The following is a 27,824-nucleotide window of genomic DNA, read 5'->3' as shown; positions in this document are numbered from 1 at the left end:
TGCGCGCGGAGGGGGTGTGCGTCAGTTCCGCGCGGGGCTGTCGGGGAACCATGGCTGCCCCAAGAGGTGAGGTTGGGGGCCGCCAGGACGGGGGAGCCCGCGGGGGGCGGTGGCGCGCGAACGTCACCACCTGTCCGCTCCCGCGGGGCTCCCGGGGCCAGGCGGAGGCTTCGGGCAGGAGGAGTTTATTTGGAGTCGCTCTGTGGTGTGAGCCGGCGCGGCCGCCTGCTAGGGCGGCGCGGGGCAGACAGCCTCCTGCTGCGGCTGTCTTGCCCTAGCCGGACTCCGCTTTGGGCCGTTTGGCTGCCCGAGACCGCTCCTGCCCCGACGAGCTTGCAGTGGGTGGGAACCAAATTCAGACAAGCTCGGGCTGCGGCGGACAGGGAGAGGGGCCGGAGCGCAGGTCCGGGGCTGGACCCGCATCACCCCGCGACAGGCAGGACTGTACTCTGTCCGGGCCGGGGTCGTCGCGGCTGCGGTCTTTTCTGCGCCTTCTGCCCTACGGATGCTCAGAGGCTTAAGGGCATGCTCCGGGCGCGGAGCCCAAGCAGCGGCTGGTCCCTGTAACAGCCACAGAAAACATCACTGGGGCATTAAAACAGCGCTGAAACCTTAACGAGATGGAGAAAGCAGTTGTTAACAGAGTTCCTTCCCTGGAGAATGTTGTACGTGGTTAGAAGGAACACATTGATATTTTGGGTGGAGGGCGAGATCCACCGCTTTCCCCCCAGGGATGGCACATTAATCATATCTGATGACTAATTGCCTTTTCATGAGATTGCTTCTGAATAACCCCGAAGCACTTTGTTTTGCTGAGTGGGGTAAGTAAGTTAGGAACAGACCTGAATTTCTGGACCTCAGAGCTGTAGCTAGGACAGGTTGGGCGACACCCGGATTCCTTCTCCACCCTCTCGCACAGAACATTTAGCTTCAGCTCTGAATAAATGTTAAACAAATATTTAAAGGGTATTTTTCTGCATGGGTGCCAAGTTATTTTCCTGGTTGGGGAACCCACGTTTATTATAAAGCCCTGCCCAGGGGCATTGTAGGCATTCTCCCATTTCAAGTAAGTCCAACCTTAAGAGTCTTTTTGTAGCAACACAGGAAATAATAGAACTGTTTTGATTAATAACATAGGATGGGGACAGCAAGATTAATGATGGACAAAACTTCAAAATAACAGAATTCATCTGAAATAAATACTGTAAATTGCAGTAATTTACAGGTGTAGGTTTAATGTCACTAAGTATTTGTTGTGCGTTAGTCAAAAGTCTTATATGCCCACTATAAATGTATCATGCTAACATTATATTATAAAGATATATTGAAATATATCTTCTCTTTTAAATGAAAGAAATATATGTAATTTATTATATCCCAAATTAGTGTCAGTATGCTACATAATCTTGCAGTTGTGGCATTCTCAGGAACAAAATCTTTGCTTACCTTATTTAAAGTTAGCTGTGTTTTATGTGTGCGTGTTTATGTTCATGTATTTGGAAAGTATTGTTTTGAAATAAATTTTTAAATGCCATGGGTTTTAAAAAATATTTTGTGCTTGAAATTGGGAAGCATTTTGAGGTATAACATTAGATTAACTTCTATATACATACTGCTGTTTACTAAATAATACCTTTGTTGCACATATTTTCCAGAAAATGTCAGTTTATTATTCAAGTTATACTGCTTGGCAGTGATGACCCTGGTGGCCGCAGCTTATACCATAGCTTTAAGATACACAAGGACATCAGACAGAGAACTCTACTTTTCAACCACAGCCGTGTGTATCACAGAAGTTATAAAGTTACTGCTAAGTGTGGGCATTTTAGCTAAGTGAGTATAAATATTTTTTAGTATGTTAAATTGTTAATTTTCCACTTAGTTAAGGTATTCCTTTATTAGAAAATTCAAGCTACATTTAATTGTTCTAGAGTTGTGTTTCTCAACTTGGGCAGTTTTGCTCCACAGGAGATCTTGTTTGGTTGTGTCCACTTGGGTGATGCTACTGGCATCTGCTGGGTGGAGGCTGAGGATGCTGCCGAACTTTCTACAATGCACAGAACAGCCCTCTGCAACAGAGAATCATCCTGCCCCACGTATTAGTAGTGCTGAGGTTGCAGAACTCTGCTCTAAACCGGGGGCTGACAAATTATGACCTTTGGGCCAAACCCTGTTTTCTGCCTCTTTTTGTTGCAGCAGAAACTGTGTGGCTCCCAAAACCTAAAATATTTACCATCTGACCCTCACAGAAAAGAATGACTGACTTCTGTTTTAGAGGCATGTATGATAATAATAGTTAATGTTTCTTGCATGTTTTGCATTATAAGTGCTAGGCATGGTGCTAAGTGCTTTTCATATAAATCATGTAATTTAATCTGTATACATTTTTAAGGTAACTATACCCCTGTTTTACCTGTACAGCATCTGAGGTTCCTCAATATTAGTACTCACTCATTATTATTATTGCTCACTTTTATTAGTATGTGGCAGCACTGGGCTTTGAATGCGTAACATCGTATGAGACTCATTTTAGCTAAGGATGCAGTGTAAGAGAGGTTTAGGAATAGGGGCTTTGGAATGACACAGACTTAATTTTAAAACCTAGATGCACTGGGATTATGAGTTTGCACACATCTCTTAACCTCTCTAAGCTTTAATTTCTTTATTTTTTAATTGCAGAAAATAATATAGGGTTGTGAGAACTAAGTAAAATTCTGTAGGATATAGCATTGGGGAAAGATTTATGAGATGCGGACCCTTCTGGGTCATATGGCAGGTGAGAATTCATATAGGTTTCAAGATGTGAGTTCGTGAGAGCAGGGTACCAGTGAGGAATAGCGTGTGTGTGAGCTTTTAGACAGAAACAAATTTCATATAAGCACTTTTAAATTTCATTTAACAAATACTTATTGATTTCTGTGTTATGGTTTTATAAAAGGTGTTGAATATATGAGTCTGAATGAAAGAGATATGGTTTCTCCTTGCTTGGAGCTTAGGCTTAGAAGAGAGAAAATAAGCCAGTAAATACACACACGATGACATAAATCATGTGAAAAAATACTCTAAAAGTGGTTTGTGGAGGGAGAAAGGAAGAGAAAAATAACTTGGGGCCACATGGTGGCAAGCTTTAATATATTTTGAGTTTCGGGGCACCTGGGTGGCTCAGTCAGTTTAGTGTCTGCCTTCTGCTCAGGTTGCCATCTCACAGCAGGGAGTCTGCTTCTCCCTCTCAGACTGTCCCTCTCCTCTGTTGGTGTGCATGCGTGCTCTCTGTGTCTCTAGGGCACACATGCACTCTCAATAAAATAAACCCTCAACTAAATAAAATCTTTAAAAAAATTAATTCTTTGGGCTGTGATACTGTGGCAGCTTAACTTGTTAGGTTGCAAGTAGGGTGAAATCTCAGACCTTTAACAGTTTCTTTCTTTCTTTTTTTTTTTTTTAATTTTATTTTTTATAAACATATAATATATTTTTATCCCCAGGGGTACAGGTCTGTGAATCGCCAGGTTTACACACTTCACAGCACTCATCATAGCACATACCCTCCCCAATGTCCATAATCCCACCCCCCCAACCCCCCTCCCCCCATTAACCCTCAGTTTGTTTTGTGAGATTAAAGAGTCACTTATGGTTTGTCTCCCTCCCAATCCCATCTTGTTTCATTTACTCTTCTCCTACCCCCTTAACCCACCATGTTGCATCTCCTCTCCCTCATATCAGGGAGATCATATGATAGTTGCCTTTCTCTGATTGACTTATTTTGCTAAGCATGATACCCTCTAGTTCCATCCACGTCGTCGCAAATGGCAAGATTTCATTTCTTTTGATGGCTGCATAGTATTCCATTGTGTATGTATACCACCTCTTCTTTATCCATTCGTCTGTTGATGGACATCTAGGTTCTTTCCATAGTTTGGCTATTGTAGACATTGCTGCTATAAACATTCGGGTGCACGTGCCCCTTCGGATCACTCCGTTTGTATCTTTAGGGTAAATACCCAGCAGTGCAATTGCTGGGTCATAGGGTAGTTCTATTTTCAACATTTTGAGGAACCTCCATGCTGTTTTCCAGAGTGGTTTTACCAGCTTGCATTCCCACCAACAGTGTAGGAGGGTTCCCCTTTCTCCGCATCCTCGCCAGCATCTGTCATTTCCTGACTTGTTAATTTTAGCCATTCTGACTGGTGTGAGGTGGTATCTCATTGTGGTTTTGATTTGTATTTCCCTGATGCCGAGTGATGTGGAGCACTTTTTCATGTGTCTGTTGGCCATCCGGATGTCCTCTTTGCAGAAATGTCTGTTCATGTCCTCTGCCCATTTCTTGATTGGATTTTGTTCTTTGGGTGTTGAGTTTGCTAAGTTCTTTATAGATTTTGGACACTAGCCCTTTATCTGATATGTCATTTGCAAATATCTTCTCCCATTCTGTCAGTTGTCTTTTGGTTTTGTTGACTGTTTCCTTTGCTGTGCAAAAGCTTTTGATCTTGATGAAATCCCAATAGTTCATTTTTGCCCTTGCTTCCCTTGCCTTTGGCGATGTTCCTAGGAAGATGTTGCTGCGGCTGAGGTCGAAGAGGTTGCTGCCTGTGTTCTCCTCAAGGATTTTGATGGATTCCTTTCTCACATTGAGATCCTTCATCCATTTTGAGTCTATTTTCGTGTGTGGTGTAAGGAAATGATCCAATTTCATTTTTCTGCATGTGGCTGTCCAATTTTCCCAACACCATTTGTTGAAGAGGCTGTCTTTTTTCCATTGGACATTCTTTCCTGCTTTGTCGAAGATTAGTTGACCATAGAGTTGAGGGTCTATTTCTGGGCTCTCTATTCTGTTCCATTGATCTATGTGTCTGTTTTTGTGCCAGTACCATGCTGTCTTGATGATGACAGCTTTGTAATAGAGCTTGAAGTCCGGAATTGTGATGCCACCAACTTTGGCTTTCTTTTTCAATATTGCTTTGGCTATTCGAGGTCTTTTCTGGTTCCATATAAACTTTAGGATTATTTGTTCCATTTCTTTGAAAAAAATGGATGGTACTTTGATAGGAATTGCATTAAATGTGTAGATTGCTTTAGGTAGCATAGACATTTTCACAATATTTATTCTTCCAATCCAGGAGCATGGAACATTTTTCCATTTCTTTGTGTCTTCCTCAATTTCTTTCATGAGTACTTTATAGTTTTCTGTGTATAGATTCTTAGTCTCTTTGGTTAGATTTATTCCTAGGTATCTTATAGTTTTGGGTGCAATTGTAAATGGGATTGACTCCTTAATTTCTCTTTCTTCTGTCTTGTTGTTGGTGTAGAGAAATGCAATTGATTTCTGTGCATTGATTTTATATCCTGACACTTTACTGAATTCCTGTACAAGTTCTAGCAGTTTTGGAGTGGAGTCTTTTGGGTTTTCCACATATAGTATCATATCATCTGCGAAGAGTGATAGTTTGACTTCTTCTTTGCCGATTTGGATGCCTTTAATTTCCTTTTGTTGTCTGATTGCTGAAGCTAGGACTTCTAGTACTATGTTGAATAGCAGTGGTGATAACGGACATCCCTGCCGTGTTCCTGACCTTAGCGGAAAAGCTTTCAGTTTTTCTCCATTGAGAATGATATTTGCGGTGGGTTTTTCATAGATGGCTTTGATAATATTGAGGTATGTGCCCTCTATCCCTACACTTTGAAGAGTTTTGATCAGGAAGGGATGCTGTACTTTGTCAAATGCTTTTCCTTTAACAGTTTCTTAACAAGATTCCTTTTTGTGGGAATTAGGCTTTCTTCATTCTGGATAATGCCAGGTAAACGGGAGGTCTTATTGTACCTTTAAAAGGCAGCGTTCCAGAGGCAAAAATCTCGTTTAAAACTCTACAACAACTTCTACATAACAATCTAAGAGTTTAATAAAATCCTAAGGCTTGGCTTCTTTTAAGACAAATATACAGATATCGGAAGCGTTCCAGAGACAGAGCACAAGCAGGGGGAGCAGCAGACAGTGGGAGAAGCAGGCTCCCCACTGAGCAGAGAGCCCGATGCGGGGCTTGATCCCAGGACCCTGGGATCATGACCTGAGCCGAAGGCAAGAGGCTTTAACCCACTGAGCTACCCAGGCACCCCGAAATTGCTGGATTTTAAAGTGAATATAATTTTTATGGAGAATATGTTAGTAAATTTTCATATGCTTATTCAAAACACGTTGGGAGAAACTAAATACCTGCTATTCATAACAAGAAAATATTTTATTTTTTGGAATAAACAATTTACTTAGAATAGTAAGAATGCCCATTTCTTAGAATGGTAAAAAAGTGAAAGAGAAAGGAGAATAATTTCAATGTAGGAAGTCACAGATTGATCTTTACAAAATGAAATGAAAGGACACTGCTGGTGCTTCTTTAGCAGTATGTGATGAGACCCTTGATAATGAAACTAAAGCCCAGCTATCTGGGAAAGATACCCAGTGAAAATGTTCAAAGTTGGTTCTAGATCTTGAAGGGACAACTGGCTTATATTAATAAGCTGTTAATAACTGTTCCCAGTTGGAAACAGTTTGGGATATGGAAAAGACGAATAAAATACATGGCCAGGGGATGCCTGGGTGGCTCAGTTGATTAAGCAGCTGCCTTCGGCTCAGGTCATGATCCCAGCGTCCTGGGATCGAGTCCCACATCGGGCTCCTTGCTCGGCGGGGAGCCTGCTCCTCCCTCTCCCTCTGCCTGCCATTTTGTCTGCCTGTGCTCACTCGCTCTCCCTCTCTCTCTGACAAATAAATAAAATCTTTATTAAAAAAAAAAAATACATGGCCAGACTCTGGGCTGCTAAAAATGAATTGAACAGTTAAGCGTTGCAGCAAATGAAAGACCCAATAACTTTATATTTGTCTTTTTTATTTAATCATGTGAGGTTTGCAAAGAAGTAAAAGATTTTCTAGATACTCTTCATTCTGTCATTTCTTTGTACACTTATTAAGACTGGTAACTTAAAGTGGTTCAGAGGCAAATAGGATGTTATATAGTTTGTCAAAAGTACAGGTTGGATATTACTGCTTTATTTTCTGTGATGGAGAAACTTAAAATATCAGAAAATATTTGTGGTAAGAGATTAGATTTTGTTTTCAAATTAGAAGCAATCCTTTATCACTTCAGAGAGGATAACAATTTCAGGACATTGTGGGAGAATGTGAAAGAATTATATTAGAATTAACTAAAAGTTTATATCTTAAAAATCTTCTCTTCAGAGAAGAAAAAGTAAGAAAAAATTAGATCCTGGTGATAAAGTAAAATTTCTCCCATATTGTGAAAATAAAGTTAATGTAAAAAGTAGACATGTTACCAAATTCTGATTTGAAAATTTTGGAGGGCAGGAAAAGGAAAAAAACCTGAACTACTATTTAAATGGAGAATAATAAAAAAAAATTATTAAGGGAAGTACAGCCTTCTTCCCTTCTTCCCAGTCTTTATCCCTATGATAAAGTGTAGTAATTTTATTGAGTTGACATAAATATTATTTCTGAACTTCAGTTTTATCTGAACTATGCAGAGCTTTACCTCATAGATCAATCTTCAGCTGTTTGTTTATTTAGTATGGTCTCTACAGTAATGCTCTTTGCTCAGTAATAAGTTTAGTCATGGCTAATTGTTAAAGTACGTATCATTTTATACTATGTAGAGATAGGGACAGAGACTCAGGAAATTTCTCGAAATTCTTAGTGTCTTGCTCATAATTAAGGTTCACTTACAGAGAAACAGATCACTGCCATATCCAAACAATATGTTTCCCTTCAAACATTTTAAACATGGTCATACTTATGTCTGTTTCAGTGTGTTATTAAAAGATGTAATGAGACAGTCAGGTGCATTCATTTATTCATTCAGTCATTTATCAAGCCCTAGTTCTGTGCTCAACACTGTTTCAGATGTAAGAAGTATAGTTGCAAAACTACAAAGGCATCGTTCTGTCCCCATGGAGCTTATAGTCTAGTAAAAAACCAGATATTAAGCAAATAATAAATTTGTGGTGTTAAGGATAAATAGAGGATACTGTAAGTAAGTATAATAGAGGGTTTCCATTTGGGTTGGAAGGCTTTCTCTCTGAGAAAGTTACATTTAAACCTAGACCTGAAGATTGAGTAGGAGTTGTGTAGGAAAAGAGAATAGAGAAGGCAGAGAAAACAGTGTATTTCAAGTCCCCAAGGCAGAAAAATTCTTGACTCTTAAGTAACAACAGCAGCAAATCAGTACGTCTGCAGTGTTGTGAGAAGGGAGTGGTGCTAAGATGAAGCAGGTGAGGTCTGCAAGGTGTCAAGAGTAAGTCCATGCATGGTCTGTGAAGAATTTTGGATTTAGATGCATTTGGAAATAATAGAATGGTTTAATTCAGGGACTAACCACGGCAATCCATTTTGCTTTAAGAGTCACATTGATCTCTGAGAGAATGGATTAGAAGAGTGCCAAGAGTTGGAAGTAAGGAAGCTTATTAGAGGCTAGACATAATGGCCTACTATGACAACCCAGAATGAAGAGAAGCTAATGGATCTGAGTTGTGTTCTGGAAGGAGAATCTGTAGGACTTGGTGGTGGGTTTGGATACACAGTCGATCTGTATTTTTCATAGTAGTTATGTTCTATGAAGTCACCATAGACACTGAAGGAGTGAATATTGATCTAGTGCTCCTAGGGGAAAACAGTGTTAGGTTCCTGGGAGCCTCACGTCACAACATTTTCATCAACCAGTCAGTATATAACCTTGTTTTATGTGTGCTCCTGTTTAAAGACATCTTATTTAATATATGTTAATCTTTTAGCTTTGAGCTCAGAGCCAATAGCACTGTAAGTCATGCCTAAAGAAATCTTATCTAACATGTATTTTCTCCTTAAGGCACATTACAGCTATCTTGGATTTGGATAGTATGTTTGGGGGCCATTTTAAACAGCAGAATTACCACCAGAAAGCCCCAAAATGTGGAAAACGTGGCACTAAATAGACTACATTTGCTTACAGTATGAAAGCTGAAACAAGAAGGCAGAACGTTGTCTTTTTTTTTTTTTTTTTTTACCTCAGCTGGGAATGTGTGTATTAAGCAAGGCAACTCACATTTTTGGCCTCTCTGTACATGTCTGCCTGTGATTGTAAGAGCGGCGAGAATATTGATTTTGGGGTTGCAAATACACTTTAGCAAATAGGCAGATTCGCACATACAGAACTCACGCATAATGAGGATCAAGTACAGTAGGTGAGGAAGGGAGGAGATAAGAATCCTATCCAGGTTTCTTCATACGAAAAAACTGGGTAAATAGAGTTACTTTTTTCTGAGGCAGGAAGAAAAGCAGATTTTAGGGAAGGGGATATCAATAATTTAATTTTGGGTAGATACAATATAGAGTTTTTAGTGCCTCTGAGACATCCAAGTGGGCTATGGAGAATAGGAGGTTGCATGGATGAGTCTGGAACACAGAAGAGAGGTCTGGGCTGGAGAAATAAATATGGATGTCTTTATCACATTGAGTATTTAATCTCATGGGATTAGAAGAGATTGTCAAAAGAGAGTAATCTCATAAAAGTATTCTCATTTTCAATGCCCTTTAACTCCATATACCTTAAGGATTCCTATTTCTTGGACCAAACAACCAGAAACCACAGAACCTACATAAAGAGGAACACAATACTGGGTGCAGTATGTTTAGATGAACGGAAGTCAGCTTATTTTAAAAATAACAAGAGTCTGGTTTGAGGCAGTGTCCTACAATTTTATGAGTTAAGTTAAGCAGACTAAGGTAAGCGTAACTTCAACCAAGTGCCCAAATTAGGTAAATTAGAATATTTAGGTCCTAAGAATTTAAGCAGAGGCAGTTGCTCCAGAGATGGTTCCTGGTGAGCTTTGGAGATCTAAAGTCTAGTCACTCATCTCTTTGTCAGAACTTTGAGACTGATAAGGGACTAATTAATATAATCTCTGCCTAATAAATTTTACCTGACCAAATGGATCAGCAAGGTTCCAGACTCATGTTTTAAATGAATGGGCAGTTTCTCAGGATTTGAGGTGGTAGGGAGTTTGTATACCTAGGGAATCCTATTGGGATAGAAGAGTAAATGAAACAATATGGGATTGGGAGGGAGACAAACCATAAGTGACTCTTAATGTCACAAAACAAACTGAGGGTTGCTGGGGGGAGGTGGGGTTGGGAGAAGGGGGGTGGGGTTATGGACATTGGGGAGGGTATGTGCTATGGTGAGTGCTGTGAAGTGTGTAAACCTGGCGATTCACAGACCTGTACCCCTGGGGATAAAAATATATTATATGTTTATAAAAAATAAAATTAAAAAAAAAAAAAAAAGAAGAAGTCATGTTGGCAATGCAGGTCACATGGCAGAGACCCCATTCTCTCTGGTTCTTTCTCTTCCTTTTCCCCTTTCCTGGGGTAGTAGTATTGAGGTTGCATCCCCTGAAGCATGGGTATTATTTGATAAAAAACTTTTATAGTCTGGAGGGTATGGCTGACTTGCTGAAACAATGGAAGACAACAGCTTAATTTTAATTGCAAATCTTTTCTTTGCCCAATTTATATATAGTAAAAAATAAATTGTAAGTGAAATTCACTTGAAACTTTCTGTGTGATATGTTTAGGATATTTAACTTTTTAAAGGAAACAGATTTGCTTTGGTGAGTAGTGCAATATGTATTGGGGCAGCAACGACCATGGGTTAAACTTACATTTCTTCAGGAAAATAGTAAAAACACATCTTTCAGATTGTGGTAAGAGAACAGGAGGCAGAGAAATGCATACTTTGGTGTGGTCTCCAAGAAAACTGGGCATTAAATGTGGAAAATATGGCTACAATGTATAATGTTGTAAGCTAAAACGCCTTAGAAAAACCAAGAATAGTGCTTCTTTTTAGCACTGTTGTGAAAAATGAGTTATTGAAAACACAATGAGCCGATATCTAACTTCTTTTCTTTAGAAAGCAAGAAACTACACTCTAGAATACAATCTGTTAATCACTGTCAAAATGTGTTATGTAAAAGGCCAAACATCTTTTAAGATTGCAGCAACTAAATTTGCTGCATTCAGACATTCAGGGTTGTTGCTGTTGAGAGTGGCGGGCTGCCAGAGCGATGGTGTTACGGAAACATTCTTTCCTGTCTCCCCTCAGAGGGAAACATGCAGGTAAATACAGCCAGTTTTCATTTTCAGTCTTGTACCTCTCTTTTAGTTGTAGGTATAATTTCATCTTCTGTGATGAGAAATCTTAGTCTGAGGAAAGATTTATTTGCCAAAGATACCTAGAAAGTGATTGGCAGTGATAGGATTAGAAGATGTTCCCTGATCTCTAATTTTCAAATTACCAGTCTTCCAGAACAGTGAAATAATTGAGTAGTTTTTGATTAGCTAGGACAAAGATAAGAAAGTGGTAGCATTGTTAGACATTTCAGTAATTTTCAATTTTATTTTTTGCTTTTTCTCTTATTTTTTATTTCTGAATGCCAACATTTTGCCCATGCATATTTTATATTCTTTCTCTGTATATATTTGTGCATTTTTCCCCCAAACTATTTGAGAAGAAGTTTTAAATAAGATGCCCCTTTGTCCCTAAATTTTAGCGCATATTTCCTGAAAACAGTGACATTCTGTTACCTAATCATAAGATACCCAAATTGGGATATCAGTATTTATACAATACTGTTATTTAATTGACAGACCTTAGGTAATTTTGCCAATTGCCCTAATGTCCTTTAGTAGTGAAAGAAGACATTTAGTTGTGATATCTCTAGCTTCCTTTAATTTGGGGCAGTTCTTCCATCTTTCTTTTTTTCATGTCTTTGACATTGTTGAAGAGCATAGTCTGTATGTCCCTCAGTTTATGTTTATTGAAAGCTTTTTATGATTAAATTTAGTTGTATTTTTTGTTTTTGTGGTTAGAAATATCACAGAAATGATGTGTCCTCAATGCATTGTATCATCAGGCATGCAATCTATTTGCCCATCGCTGGTAATTTTATTTTGATTTGATGAAAGTGCCTTCTGGCTTTCTCCACATAAAGTTGTCAATTTTCTCTTTGTAATTAATGAATATCTTGTGGAGAGATACTTCATAGCTAAGTCAATACCATTTTTCCTATCAGTTTCACTTAGATTATTACCCATTGATGTTGCCAAATGGTAATTTCTTAATTCCATCACTCCTTGTACTTTTATTAGTTGACCTTCTACTCTAAGAAGCTTTCCCTTTCTTTCTGTCTCTCTCACACACACAGAATGTATATTCATGGATTCATTGTATGGGTTGGAATACATTATCATTATTTATTTTGATGCTAAAATTATCTCAGGGCAGTGGGATCTTCTTACGCTTCTTCCTGTTTTCTTTTTTCTTTCATATTTTCATCAATCCTTGAGCAGTTTATTTAGCATAGGAAGATATTTAAGGCTTATCTTCTACTTTACCTGCCCCAGCCCTGAAATCGTACATTTCTCAAAGAAGCCTTGTTCCTTTTTTTTCTTTTTTTGGAGAGTGATATTTAGAATCACTAAATCACTAAATCACATAATCTAGACACTAGGTATGCCCGTTGCTTCTGGGGTATCGTTGCTTCTTGGCCCCTTCAGTAGAGGCAGGAAATATACATATGTGTGTCCATATACACCTATTTCTGTACTTTTGTATGTATATGCATATGTCTGGGGGTATAACATGAGTTATAGATTTTTTGATACCTATAATTCTGATCTAATACCAGAGTTTATTTTAAACTTCCCTTTTCATATTTGTGTACTTCCTTAATGGTGACAAGTCTAGCTTCCATTATCCTTAAGATATTTATTTGCTCAATCTTCAGGTACATAAATAGATTCAGTTTCTAACATACAGCTGTAAAAAAAACTAAAGTTCAGTATTTTTATGTAGTTCTTTTTGCCTTTAGTTTTAGAGCACATAGTAAAAAAGACTTTCTTAAAATACTTGGGTTACTTCTCTTTTTTGTGTAATTTTGTTATTCATTTAAAAAACTGACAGGTTTTGTTTATAATTAATTTTAGGTTTTCCCATCCTTGTTGATTTTACTTATAATTTACAGTAATTTTTGGAATATGAAATTATACTTATTGCAGTGAGCTAGAACTGAAAGAAAAGGAGTGCAGGGAGGAATTAATGAATGGCTGCTTCAGTAAGATTTAAAATTTACATGGTCTAATTGGTGAATTTTAATTACATGTACTTTGCATATATACCTGATATACGCTGTGCTCCACTTAACTTTTTTCCCCCTTGCTTAAATATTTTATCTTAGAGGTTGTTCCATGTCAGTTCATAGACATGTCTCATTCTTCTTAAGAGCAGCATGGTGTTCTATTACAGGTATTGTATTGTGCTAAGATGTATTGCATATACTAAGCTCTGCTGATGGGCATTTGGATTTTTGCAGTTCATTTTATTTCATTTTTTTAAAGATTCTATTTATTTGACAGAGACATTTATTTGAGCAAGAGAGGGAACATGAGCAGGGGAGTGGGAGAGGGAGAAGCAGGCTTCCCGCTGAGCAGGGAGCCCCATGTGGGGCTAGGGGTTCATCCCAGGACCCAACGGCAGCTGCTTGCCAACTGGGGCCACCCATGTGCCCCAAGGTTGTTTGCGTCTTTCTACATATACTGCTGTGCATCTGTATGATTACATCAGATCACTTTTAAATTGAAGAGGAAATTACTAAATCCTATTTTGGGGGGTTGGGACAGATTTGCAGTTTGATGTTGCAAAAGTTCTATATGTGATTAAGTTGATTTTAAAAATTATTTGAATTATAAATTACCAGTTTCTAAGTTATAATCTGATTGAAACATAAAACAGTATAACATTTAAAATATTTTGGTTTTTCAAACCAGTTACTACAGCAGTTCACAGGAAAATTACCAGTTAGCTGTATGCATTACTAAATGCTATCATAGCTATTAAAAGTGGTAGTTTTTATTTAAATTTGTCACTTGTGGGATGAAGAAAAGGAAGTGCAAAGCTTTTACATTGTCTTAGAACAAAGTCAACTTTTTATTGTTTGCTATTCACCAGTCTATAAAGACTAAGTAAACCTAGCAGGATGTGTAAATGTACTATAGTTTGGGTGTGGATAGTAATAAAGCAAATGCACTATGTAAGACTGGAGAAAATATTTTACTCCAGAAAAATTATTATTTTAATTATTTTTTATTATTACCTAGAATAATATAGCCATCAAATACTTATTACATTATAGATTATCCATTCCTATTCTGTTTCTCCTGCTGGGTTTACATTTTCTTTTTATTGCTAAAATTTGGTTTATATTTTTTCATAACTTATTACTACATGTAACGTTAGATCCAAATATTTACTTAACCTTTTGGACTTCCTTTTGTTTGTTTCCTTTCAAACTTTCCTACTGTTTGTCAGTCACTCTTCCAGAAGACCAGAAATACTGTTGTTCTAATATAGTCTGTAACACTGGGTTTTACATTTTTGACTGCCTCTTTGTACCCATGTTGTAATGGGTTTAGGGTTATAGGAAGGAAAAAAAAAGTCATGTCCCTTGTATGATGGGTATTTTTGTCCTCAAATAGCCTCATTATTGGTTTTTATATCTAGGCCTCAAAGTCCTTTATGTGAGTTAATCATATTTAACTTTACAGATGATAAGAAATTTATAAATAAGATTTAACTTTAAGCTCATGAGTAACTTCTGTGTTCCATTTTGCACAGTGCCTTGGTAACTAGCCAAGGAATTGATTATACCTCCTAGTAGTTCTTGTCATGTCAGAAGCTGGAAGAATGAGGCCTACTTTTTGACCAAACGTAGTTCAGAAAGAATTGGTTTCAGTGGTTGTTAGGAAATTTGAGGGTGGGGGAGGCGGTGGGGGGAGGCAGCAGCAGAATTTCTTCGGGTAACAAAAGGTTGCACATAGATTCTATAACAGTGATAAAAATCAAAACAAATTGTTCAAATATGAAATTTACTGGGAGACTATATCTAAAGAAATTTTGTATGTGCTTTTTGATTATACCTGCTCTTTTTCTTATCTAGCAATATCATTTTATAGAATTGAATTTAATACATTTAGTTTTGTGGGTTTTTTTAAAGATTTTATTTATTCATTTGAGAGAGAATGAGAGAGCACAAGCAAGGGGAGCTGCAGAGGGAGAGGGCGTAGCAGGTTCCCCGCTGAGCAGGGAGCCTGACGTGGGGCTTGATCCCAGGACCCTGAGATGAAGGCAGTCACTTGACTGAGCAACCCAGGCATCGCAATACATTTGCTTTTAACAAAAGGTACTTAGTAAAGGATTTGACTTCTAAGCAAACATCAGAGCAGGAAAATGGAAGAAAAAATCGCCTTTGGTTTTTATATGGTCCTTTTTATAGTATATTCAAGGCTGTAGTATATTTAGAATTGATTATTTTTGTTTAATAGTAGAACCGTAAATGACTACTAGTGTTTCTGGAAGATGTGTTATTGTTATTTTTCTCAGTAGTGCTCTTTTTGGGATTCTCTCCTTCTTCTGGAAGAGTTTGTAGTCTCCCCCCAGGTTGTGTGCGTTCCTTTTCATATAGATGCACCACTGTGGTGCAGAGCGTGTTGAATTTGGCAACAGAGGAAGACCTGTAACGAAGAAGGATGTCTTTTGTTTTCATGACCTAGGCCAAATTTCCTGTCATACTTAAGCATTTTCTTGGGGGTGTACTACAGTGGATAGGCATAGGTAATGAGTTTGACATTGTGGACTTTTTGCTCTCCTTCAGAATATGTGTAATTATTTTTGCAGTATTTAAATATGACAAAATTCAGTTAATAACTGTTGATCCTGTTAACATAGTAGAGGTTCACTGTGACTGTTACTAGCTTTGAGTTGAAACAGATCTTTCTCCCCACAGAAATATCATGGTCCTGTCTCTTAAGGATGTTGTGAACTGCAGTTAGGACCCTTTTGTTAAAAACCCTTTTTTGCTGCTGATGCTATTACAAAACTTTTTTTTTTTTTCCCCAGGAAATTTTCCAGAGGGGAAATAACCACATTAGCTTGTTCCTCCTGAGGAACAAATAAGAATAGTTAAGAGCATGTATAATCACTCTGCATCAAGTAGCAAACTTTCTGTATATTAAATATAGTTTACTTTTGTTGGTATTAGCAAATTATTTCCTGCAAATTTATAGTTACTTCAGTTTTATGGGAATATGCTTCGATTTATTGTCTGTTTCATAAGCACTGCTCTAATTTACAAAGAATATTGACCTGAATTGCTTAGTTCCTATTTCAAGTGACTTCCCTAAGTACAAAACCCTTTCTCTTGTTTTAATTTAGATCTATTATAATTTAAAAAAACCTTTAAAAATAGATATGCAACCTAATTAAAATAACAAGGGTGAACTTGATATAATGGCAGTTAAAGTGGGAGGGTTTAAATTTTTATAGGTAATATCAGCAATTCTGGATTCCTGTCTTATTTAATATGCTTAAAAACTCCTGGAGCTTTGGGGCGCCTGGGTGGCTCAGTGGGTTAAAGCCTCTGCCTTCGGCTCAGGTCATGATCTCAGGGTCCTGGGATGGAGCCCCACATCGGGCTCTCTGCTCAGCGGGAGCCTGCTTCCCTTCCTCTCTCTGCCTGCCTCTCTACTTGTAATCTCTGTCAAATAAAATAAAATCTTTAAAAAAAAAACAAAACTCCTGGAGCTTTGACCAGAGGTTGATGATGGTAAACCTAATTGTCATATTCCCAGATCAAACTTGTAATTGTTTTCCTTTTATGCAGTTGTTGGCATGTTTCTTTGAATCTAACATTAGTTGAAAATTATAAAAACAAAATAAATTTGCTAAATTACATCAATGGACCTAACATAATACAGCTATTCTGTGTGTGAAGGAAGCTTATCAAAAGGACACTGTTGGAGCGCCTGGTTGGCTCAGTTGGTAGAGCAGGTGACTCTTGATCTCAGGATTGTGAATTTGAGCCCCATATTGGGTGTAGAGATTATTTAAGAATAAAATCTTAAAAAAGAAGTAGATGCTCTTTAATTTTCTTTCTCACCCTTTTGTTTTCAAAGAGAAACTGGTAGTCCTGGTAGATTCAAGGCATCTTTAAGAGAAAATGTCTTGGGGAGCCCCAAGGAACTGATGAAGTTAAGTGTGCCATCATTAGTGTATGCTGTTCAGAACAATATGGCTTTCCTAGCTCTTAGCAATCTGGATGCAGCAGTATACCAGGTAAGTGGAGGTAAAGGACAACGAAAAGTGTAGAATCTTAAAAATTTACGGTTAAAGATTTTTATTAATGCTTTATCACTTTATATTTTTTTCTCCATAATTCTGTTAATATCAAGTATTTGTGTCAGAGACTGTTAACGCGTTCATCAGTTCATTGTTTTGTTTCTAGGTGACCTATCAGTTGAAGATTCCCTGCACTGCTTTATGCACTGTTTTAATGTTAAACCGGACACTCAGCAAATTACAGTGGGTTTCAGTTTTTATGCTGTGTGGTGGAGTCATACTTGTACAGTGGGAACCAGCCCAGGCTACAAAAGTTGTGGTAAGAAACAAAATGCTCCCCATAACTAAACTAGAAGACTTCTTTAATAAGTCTTGTAACGCTTTAGACAGTCACATTGATGAATGTAGCACAATTCCATTTCTTTGACTGAAAATAACCTTTGCCCTACAGATAGGCTTTTCTTATTTTTACTCCCTTATGATAATGAAAGATAATATGACTCGTTGGTCTTTTCTCTGCCCCCTTTAGTCTTCTGGAGGGGAATATGCATAAAATATGTTAGAGATGCAAGGTACCTTAATATAACCAACCCCCTTTGTTTTATGGGGACAAAATTGAAGTCCACAGAAGTAAAGTAACTTGTCCAAAGTTACACACTGAACAGCTAACCTGTGACTAGACTTGTGCCAGTTTCCATAGTTTGTATGTTCAGAACTCACAGGCCTCTTTTAGACATCTGGTAAAGAATGCTGAGCAAGGTTTTCTCCATCTAATTTTCATCTCTTCCCTCAACTCAAGTTTTGTTTTTTTTTAATCTTTTTGTACATACTCCCACTGTCAGTGGTAGGGATTATGGGGTAGTAGAGTTTTTACTGATAATCAGTGACTAAAATAGGGCCAAAAGTGCCTTCCTAATTTTCAGTTTAAGAGTTAAATGTTAAGTTACATACCTGATCTCTTTTTAAAGTGTAACATACTTTATAGATTATTTTCCCAGAGAAAATTAGGAAGTGGAACTCCAGTGAATAACCTTTTTGGAGTTTCCCTCTACAGCCAAATACTCTTTACCTTTTAGCAAATAAAAGACCACAGTTCTCCTGTACATATAAGGAGACTGGGGAGGAACAAGAGAGCTTGTGCAAGTAGGAAGTCTAAAGCCTAAAACTAGGTGGAGGTCCCCCTCCCACCCCGGAAAATGAGGTTTAGATGAGTATTTATTATTTTGACATGATATTTAAACATGCATATATTCTTGGTGGTATTTCAAGATAGTGACCAAATATTCACCGCACATTTAATTCAGTTTTAGACCCTCAGAGAAACAATTTATTGGGAAGTAAGGCAAACAGAAGTTTAATATGAACTTTAATACTTCACACCGTTAGAAAAGATGTTAGGTCTATGTCATACAGCTAACACATGTGAAAAGCTCAGTAAGCTAAAGCAGAGTATAGGGCAGCTTTCCTACTTTTGGGTCACTATATAAAGTTCTTTAATATTTTAAGCAAAGTGTAGTTTCTTGTAACTGCCTTATTGTTTTTATTCTTTTCAGAATAATTCAAATTCCTTTTAGCTCCATATAATGATCCTTTGAATGTTTGAGGACATTGTCATACCACCACTGTCCAAGTCTTTTTTTCCTCCCCATTGAGGCAGCTTTGTTTTTTTGCTTAAGATTTTATTTATTTGAGAGAGAGAGCACATGAGGAGAGGCAGAGGGAGAAGAGCACGGAGTCTGACACTCAACCGACTGAGCCACCCAGTTGCCCATTTCTTTCTGTAATAGTTTCTAAAGATTTCTTGATCCTTGGCTTGCCTCAGTACTTACCTTGTATTTCTCTTCTAGGTGCATTCATTTGTTTTTGTTCCTCAGTAGTCTTAAAACTTCCCACTGTCTCTAGATGTTGACTGAACAGTGTGAGGTGTAACTTGTGAAGTCCTTCCTTTGTTCTGAATACTAGAGACTTGTTAAATTAGCCTGTAGGTTTTGCGGAGAGGATAGCCATTCTGTAACTGACTATACACAAAGTTGTTTCACACACATATAGTTTATTGCTAATGTGTTATGTGCAGTGGGCTTCTAAATCAAAATGCAGGATATTTTTAACTTATTGTTAGTTTTGGTTCAGTGTTCAGGTCTTTGAGGTCTTTCCAGACTTTATTATCCATTACTAGGTTTTTTGCATGTTATGTGTTCTACAGATTTGAGAAATGTGTCTTTAGGTCTTCTCTGAAAATTTAGGACAGGACAAGAGTTCTGTGGCTATACTTTTAGATCTCTCTTTAGCTGGACTTTTTTCCCTCTTGCTTAATAAATCTTCCCTCTCATAGTTTTTAAAGGGCCTGCCAGGAACTTGAGGGTGCATTAGTTGAGGCTGTTCTGGCTTGAGGTCTCTTAAAGGTTGTAATCAAGATACTGGCTAGAGGTGCCGTCAACTAAGACCCAAGTGTGCCTGGTGGATATTTCTAAGGTAGCTCATTCATGTACCTGGTTAAGCTGGTATTGGTTGTTGGTCTAGCTTGATTTTATTCTGTTAGCACTTTGCTGTATGAGAATTCACTCAACTCTAAATAGACTTGTACTGCTACTCTCACTACATTTGTCTTGTTCACAAAAATACTATGTAAACCTGTCAGATTTCTTGCAAAACACTGTCTTTATGGAATCCCCTCATCACTTACACTAACCAGGAATCCCTTCATAAGGAAATTTGGTATGTCTCAGTTTTAGGGAAGCCATATTGTGTTCCAGTGGTGGCCATTAAACTTTTTTTTAGAGAGAGCGCATGCATGCAGTGGGGGGTTGCAGAGGGAGAGAGAGAATCTTAAGCAGGCTCCACACGGGGTTCAATCTCACCACACTGAGATCATGATCTAAGCCGAAATCAAGAGTCGGACACTTAACTGACTGAGCCCCCAGGCATCCTCATTAAACTCAAGTTAAGTCTTCTGTTCTAGCATTTTGTTGGTAATCTACAGTAGCAGTAACAGCTGCAGTCACTTATTACCAAGCTTTCTCTCTCATTTAACAAAAAGCGATACTCTCTTATATTCTGAATAAGGTATGTTCTTGTCATAGTATAGTCCTGTATCTCAGCTCTTTAGTTTCAGTGTTACTATTGAGATAGTATTTACTTCTGAGGAAAGACTGATGAAAGCCCGAGGATTAGTTTAGGGAAGAAAGAGGAAATAAAGTTGAAATGTTAGGGCACATACACATGTATCTTTTAGCACAGAATTATGATTATATTCACTTGTCAATTTCTCCTATCCATGAACTACTTAAGAACCAGAACTGTGTATCTTCATTTTTTTCTTTCTTTTTTTTTTGAGAGAGAGAGAGAGAACACAAATAGAGGGAGCTGCAGGCAGGAGAAGCAGGCTCCCTGCTGATGGGGGAACTCCAGCCTAGGACCCTGGGATCACAACCCAAGCCAAAGGCAGACACTTAACCAACTGGGTCACCCAGGTGTCCCTATTATCTTCCTTTTTTTTTTAAAGATTTTTTTATTTATTTGTTTGAGAGAGATCACAAGTAGGCAGAGAGGTAGGCAGAGAGAGAGAGAAGGGGAAGCAGGCTCCATGCTGAGCAGAGAGCCCAATGTGGGGCTCGATCCCAGGACCCTGGGATCATAATCTGAGCCAAAAGCAGAGGCTTTAAACCACTGAGCCACTCAGGCGCCCCTATTATCTTCCTTTTTATTCATTTAGTATATAAGAAGTATATCTAGTACAAAGCAAGTAAGGTGTTAGCATTTGATAAAAATTCAGTAAAGTAGGAAAGCTTAAAAGTCGTTATGTCATCCTGTTACGGATGTAATATGTTAGGGAATAAATGAGGTAAACTGTTATCATTTCCATGGTTGAGGCTATCAGGGCCCTGAGGGTGGTGGCAGAAGTTAAAATTAAGTGACAGACTGACTATGCAAACTGCTGTGCTAGGGTACCTATTGCTGTTAGGAAACAGGCACATGTGTTCTGGTAAGTATTCACCATGGCTACAGTTTGGGGGACACATTTTGTATCTTAAGTGCTTTGGTTAATCTCTGGGATGGCCTTTTCTTTGTTTCTGTTTTATTCTATAGGATAGCTGTGTCTGATGTGGCATATCCTTTCCAGAGAAACATAACACAGATTTTTGTAGTCATTTGTTTACTCTCTTAGATGAATTTATTTGTTAGTCACTAATAACTTTCAAAACATTATTATTGCAGGTGGAACAGAATCCCTTATTAGGGTTTGGTGCTGTAGCTATTGCTGTATTGTGCTCAGGATTTGCAGGTAAATCATAAATGTATTGTTTTAGTCTGTTAAATTTTTTAAAAAACATTAAGCTCTAAGTAGGGATCTAGTTTATCTTATTTCATTGTAACAATTTTATTCCCATAGGCTTATTCTCCTACTTACTGAGTTTTGTGCCAGTTGTTACTTACTTTCAGGAAATATATGGAATGGCAGTGTTTCAGTTCAGACCTCAGCCCGATTTCATACTTAGTTACCTAAGAACATACGTCATGCTTACCATCCTCCGTCCAGCTAAGAACCCAAAAGTAAATGAACAGAAACCTCTGAAAATGGAGGAAGTTAGCAGTGAGAAAGCTTAAGTACCTCTTTCCATTTTCCTGGAAGTGGCACTTTCTTCAGGCAAGATTCCTTAAAGGGTATATGTTACCAGCTCAGTATCTGATTTTCCCTGTTAACCTCAAGTTCTTCCTCTGCTTTAACAGATTAGGAATTATGGAGTAGGGAGAAAAGGGGGGCTGGGGTGGAGAACACCTCAGAAAAATTAACACATATAAGAAACAGCCAAAAAGGGAGGGAGGAGAACCAGAGTCACTAACATCAAATAAACATGAGAGTCCAGAGTCTTTTATGTGTAGGGACAAGAAATCCTCCACTTAACCAAGAGACAAGGTATGAATGTCAAGTGCAATATGTGTTTTTAGAAATAGTTCTAACAGAGAAAAGCCTGAAAGTTCTTTTTTTAAAAATTTTTTAAGAAGATTTTATTTAGTTGACACAGAGAGACGGCACACAAGCAGGGAAATGGGAGAGGGAGAAGCAGGCTTCCACTGAGCAGGGAGCTGAATGCAATGAAGGGCTCGATTCCAGGACCCTGGGATCATGACCTGAGGCGAATGCAGCCACTCAACTGACTGAGCCACTCAGGTGCCCCTGAAAGTTCTTTTTAATAAAGAGTGTATTAGTTATAGCTGTGTTTTTATTATTAATCTTTATTTGTGCTATTTCAAGAGTTAGGATTCTTTTTACTAGAAAGTAGGCAGGATATGGAAGTGAAATATTGCTCTACATGTGATAAGGGAAAAAAATCCAAGTTCAAGAATATACTTAATGATAGTGTCATGCTAAATTTGTATTCTAGGAACCAGCAAATTAGAAACAAAAACTGAGTTACCCAAAAAATACACTACTAGACTTTTGGCACTACTGTGAATAAATAAATGTTTGTGTCCAGCATTCTCTTCAGTTCAACCTTTCAATACACAACTTAGGAAATGGTGGGTGGTTTAATATTCCTTTATGCTTGGAATAACTGAGCACGTAATTATTAAGTGGGTTTCCCAGATAGAATATTAAAACATGGGAATAGGAATAGCCATTATATGTTTGTCCATTTTCTGGCTTTGTTTAACACACATTTATCAAAAAACAATCTTGTTTTTCATTAGAATTTTTAGTTATTATTTGGCAGTTTTTAAGTCTGTAATTAACATGGTATTTTTAATGAAAATCTTTGATGTCCCCATATACCCCCTAAGTATAAAACTTAGAGCAGTGGTATGTGATTTGGGGTATATGTGGTGAGGAGTCATTTGCTCTTTTGGAGTATCTGGAAAACACTATGGACCTCAACCCCAAGAAAATGTATGGAGACACAAAATGTATTACTTAGGGAGTTTATGGTCCTTCCGACATTGTGTATGAACTTGGCTTGTGGAACCGTACTTTAAAGGAAAATGGCTTCACTCAGCAAGTTTTATTTAAATTTTATTTTGGTTGTGTTACTCTGAAAAAATCCCAAGTGGTGATTATATAGGTTATTTTGCAGAGCTGGGAGTTTTCATTACTGGGCAGATATTACAGGGATATGATTAAGATAATTGACTCTAATAGTTTTCCAGCTGACCAGAGCAAGTCTCTTAATTGGCATTAACAGAGAGCTGCTGTGATCTATCTTACTGCTATGATAAAGGCAGAAACTGTTCTTAACAATAATTTGAGTCTCCTGTTAAATGTGGGTTGGAAAGTTTCCTTAGTTATTAAATTTATATGCTCTATAAAAATATACATTGCTAATGTTTTATATGCCACGTCACAACCAACAAAATAAATATGCATTTGATGTTTGTTCTCTGAATCACATACTTTATATTATCATACCTGTGTTATTGTTATTCTAAATGAGAGGCATTTTAAATTAATTTTTAGTAGTATCTTTCATATTTGCCTATCTTTTTTTTTCAGGAGTATATTTTGAAAAAGTATTAAAGAGTTCAGATACTTCCCTTTGGGTGAGAAACATTCAGATGTATCTATCAGGGATTGTTGTGACATTAGTTGGCGTCTACTTGTCAGATGGAGCTGAAATTAACGAAAAAGGATTTTTCTTTGGTTACACATATTATGTCTGGTTTGTCATTTGTAAGTATCCAGGAATTAAAAGTTCTGGGTAGTCCTTTTTTCAGAAAAAGTTGTTTTAAGCCTTTATAGCATTTTGAAATTATTCCTCTGGTACTGTGAACACCGGTTTGAAAATGTAATTTTGGTTTTATTGACTGACTTTTGTGGCATAGCTATCCCAAAGCAATTTTGCCTTCACAATGAGAAGTATCTAATGTGTTAGCAATAAATGTGTACAATTTAGTAGTAGACCACATAGCCCTCTGGGCATGTGAAAAACAATGTTATTTTGTAGGAACTATTACTCGATTTTAGTACAAACTCTCTCAGATGGCTACTTGCAAGGAAAATAGTATTTTCCTAGGTAAATTAGTATGACATCTCTGGGGGTGAAAATTGCCTCAACATCATAGAATGTTTCATTATTTGAGTGTTAAGATTTTATTTCTTTGTGTATACAAGTTCTTGCAAGTGTTGGAGGCCTCTACACTTCTGTTGTGGTCAAGTACACAGACAATATCATGAAGGGCTTTTCTGCAGCAGCCGCCATTGTCCTTTCTACTATTGCTTCAGTGATGCTTTTTGGGTTACAGATAAGTATGTCTTCATTTGTATTTGAAGTTTTTAACGTAGAAGAGCTTCCCACTTGTTGATTCACTTCATCTACTCTTAAATATGGCAGCTGGTCATATAGCGTTTACCGAAATTCTTTTAGTTTCTAGTTGTATGGGACGTGGGTCAGCAGTACTGAGGTAGTTGCAGCGGTCCGCGAGCTTATGCTGGGGCGGGTGCTGTTTCTACCGAAAGTGAGAAGGCTACGGAGGAGTTCTTTCATAGTCAGAAGCTCCCCATTTCCCAGGTTTGAGATCCAAGACAGCTTGAGTACTTCTTACTTTTGGGTGAATACAGTGTGGTTAGCTATGTGGGGAAATGAGTACAAGGACTTCACTGTCACTGCACTACTGCGAGGAATCATTCCCCAAACAAGGCTCTCCATGATAAAGAAAGAACAGAACTGAGTTTGGACCCTCCTAACTTTTGGCCTTGGGTATAAATTAGTTTGACGCAAATTCCAAATCTTAATTAAAAATATCTTTGTTTCATTTAATATGTAATTAATACAAATTTCATTACTGTAGCTGGCTTTCTGGCACCCTCACTGTGCTAGTCCTTCTAGTATATATTCTTATAGCCTGCACCCAGCATTAAGTTGGCTTCTGAATTGTTTAGGCAGTGATGTTGATTTAACATTCCATGGTGCCGTAATAATCATTTTCTTTACCGATCACTTATACTCAGTTGTTAAATATTGATGTTAAAAGAAACCTGACCTATATTTATGTTTGATTTTAAAATTCATTCTTGATATAAATGCAAATAGAGGAATGCCAAGCTTGTAATCTTAAAAAACCATCTTATAGTATGGTTTACATCCTGCCTATACCATTTTTTAGTTGTGCAGCCTTGAGGAAGTTACTTAACCTGTGGCTTAGTTTCTTCATCTGTACAATGGGACTGGCAGTCTGCTAGGGTTGTTTCAGGTGAAGTGCTTAGAATGGTGCATGGCACATAGTAAGTATTCTGTAGGAGGCCAACCACTTACCATTCCAGTATCAGTATTCATAGGTCCTTCATAGATGTATTTCTTACCTGACTTGGGTGAACTTTTAATTGTAGTTCTGATCCTTCCTTAGCTCAACAAATCCTTATGCTTTCAGTCAGTGTCCTTATTGATGGTCAAGGAAATTAACTAGAACATCTTAGCAGTCTTCCTTTATTTTTTTTTTTTTAAGATTTTATTTATTCTGGGGTGCTAGGTGGCTCAGTCATTAAGCATTTGCCTTATGGCTCAGGTCATGATCCCAGGGTCCTGGGATCAAGCCCGCATCAGGCTCCCTGCTCAGCTTTTTTGGGAAGATTTGTTTTTTTTGGAAGATTTTATTTAACTGGACAGAGAGCAAGCACAAGCAGGCGGAGTGGTAGGCAGAGGGAGAGGGAGAAGCAGGCTCCCCGGTGAGCAGTGTCCGACACTTTATACATAAAATGCTTACTTGTCAAGTTTTAGACAAGCTGTAATTTCTTATGTCCTGATTTTCAGGATTAGGAATTTTAAAAAAAAGCTAACAGAAAATGGAATTGTACTCAGTAAATCACCACCTCATCTCTTATTCAGAGATCTTCACTGGTTTGAGTCATTGGTCATTTAACCTGGAATTCTGCTCAACCACCTTTAACTCTAAACTTCTGCAGGTTTTTAGTACCATGGAAAAGCCATATTCCATTGCTTTTCTTTAAATTAGCATATAGAGAAGTTAGTACAGTCTTTGTCAGTGGTCCAGGACAGGCATACCTGTGTTCTTGAAAAGCACGTAGTCAGTCCCTTGATTGTACCTTTTTTGGGGGTTAGATAAGGGTGAGGGTGGAGGAAGGATGGCTTGAGGGATGGGTAGCTAGAGTTGATTATCTTTCTAAACCTTACCGTCATAAAAATAGAACACTTAGATCTATTTCCCATATGATCTAATGCTACAGACCTATAATTGAAAGATTTAAACATTTTAAATTTAAAATTTCAAAATTTAAAATTGATTATCGTTATATAATCTTAAGGACACAAATACATATTAAGCCTTTTTTTTTTCCATTCTTTTCAGCACTCACCTTTGCCCTGGGCACTCTTCTTGTATGTGTTTCTATATATCTCTATGGATTACCCAGACAAGACACTACATCCATCCAACAAGGAGAAATAGCTTCAAAAGAGAGAGTTGGTGGTACGTGATTTCAGCCTCAAAAGAGATTCCTACCAAGACTAAAGAAACTATCTGCATTAAACTAGAGCCTTAAGTCAATCCCAGAAGGTAGCTTAAACAAAAAAACAATATGTTAACCGTGTCATAAGAACTAAGAGGAAAACTATCTGAGTGAATTGCTACAAAGACTTAATATGGCCTGTTTTGGGTCAAGCTGTTTTGTTTTAGAATGAAAGAATTTTACTATTGTACATATAATGTATATAAAAAGTATGGAGAGGTGTGGTGTTTAAAAAAAAAAAAAATCACGTGAGGATACAATATTCAAGTAACAAGGTTTGGGACAAGGTTAAAGGTTCAAGTGCCAAAGCCATTTCTGTACGAACTGTTTTCTTGTTCTGGTACCAGGGGAGAAGGACCATTCCCTCCTTGTTCTCCAATTCATGTACAGTATTTCATCCCAGCAGCAGTAATGACCTAGCTCTTTTCTTACAAAAGACAGGCAAAACCAAGATAGGCTAGTTCAGAAGCAAACTGAATGTGTAACTTCTCAAACTGAATCTATTTCATAATGCGGACAATGACTTCTAGGTGGTGAATGAGTACTTCTGTAAGTGCTGTATTTGTGCCATTCATTGTCTGGATTCATGTTTCTTTGCGGTTAGATGATCTACTTTTCTTCAAAAAATATTTCTAATGTCACTTTTGTACTTTTTTTTATACAGTATGTTTAAAACTATTGGGCTGTCAATTTGTGAAATTTCTGTGTTTTTAAAAAATTTTCTATAATGTTAATGGGAAAATTCAGCAATAAACTTAATTTATTTATATGAAATCTGTATCACTTTTTGTATTGTGATTATAACCATTAAGATAATGCAAAATGTAAAACAACCAAAAATATTAAATTTTTCATTTTTTCTGTGTTGGAATTTTAGGGTTCTTTGGTTGCATATAAACCAACTCTGGGCTGGTCTTCGTCAGTGAAAACCGGAGTTTATAAGGACGGCAATCGGGGCAGTAGGGCTCTAGGCTGCAGGAGATAATGTACAGTCTTTTCAGGGAGCTGCTTCTGCAGACACTAGGCCCTAATCTTCACTGTCCCTATGTCATTTCACTCAAGATTCAGAGGGGTGAATTCAAATGAGGTGGCTACCACAGATCTGGATATGATCTCCAAACAAGTGGAGAAGGATACAGGACATGAAAAACATGTCC

General features: G+C 37.7%; 1 protein-coding gene across 3 annotated transcripts; it reads left to right on the top strand.

The window, feature by feature from the left end:
- On the top strand, positions 1-27,439 carry LOC111158796 (solute carrier family 35 member A1). 3 transcript variants are annotated; one of them, XM_022521050.1, is made up of 8 exons: positions 1-66; positions 1,656-1,833; positions 17,048-17,207; positions 17,377-17,529; positions 21,426-21,492; positions 23,698-23,874; positions 24,316-24,450; positions 26,508-27,439. In XM_022521050.1, exons 1-8 carry the CDS (start codon positions 51-53, stop codon positions 26,633-26,635), a joined length of 1,014 nt encoding a protein of 337 aa, XP_022376758.1. In that variant the 5' UTR covers positions 1-50; the 3' UTR covers positions 26,636-27,439. The 3 variants fall into 3 exon arrangements, with proteins under 3 accessions (XP_022376758.1, XP_022376760.1, XP_022376759.1); XM_022521052.1 differs by lacking the exon at positions 23,698-23,874 and having other exon boundaries at positions 27-66; XM_022521051.1 differs by lacking the exon at positions 24,316-24,450 and having other exon boundaries at positions 27-66.
- The last annotated feature ends 385 nt before the right edge of the window (positions 27,440-27,824 follow it).

The sequence above is a fragment of the Enhydra lutris genome, unplaced genomic scaffold, assembly GCF_002288905.1.
Source record: "Enhydra lutris kenyoni isolate GAN:26980312 unplaced genomic scaffold, ASM228890v2 scaffoldscaffold63, whole genome shotgun sequence".
Classification (NCBI taxonomy): Eukaryota; Metazoa; Chordata; class Mammalia; order Carnivora; family Mustelidae; genus Enhydra; species Enhydra lutris.
The sequence above is the reverse complement of the archived record's forward strand: the minus strand, read 5'-3'. Positions and strand labels throughout refer to the sequence as shown.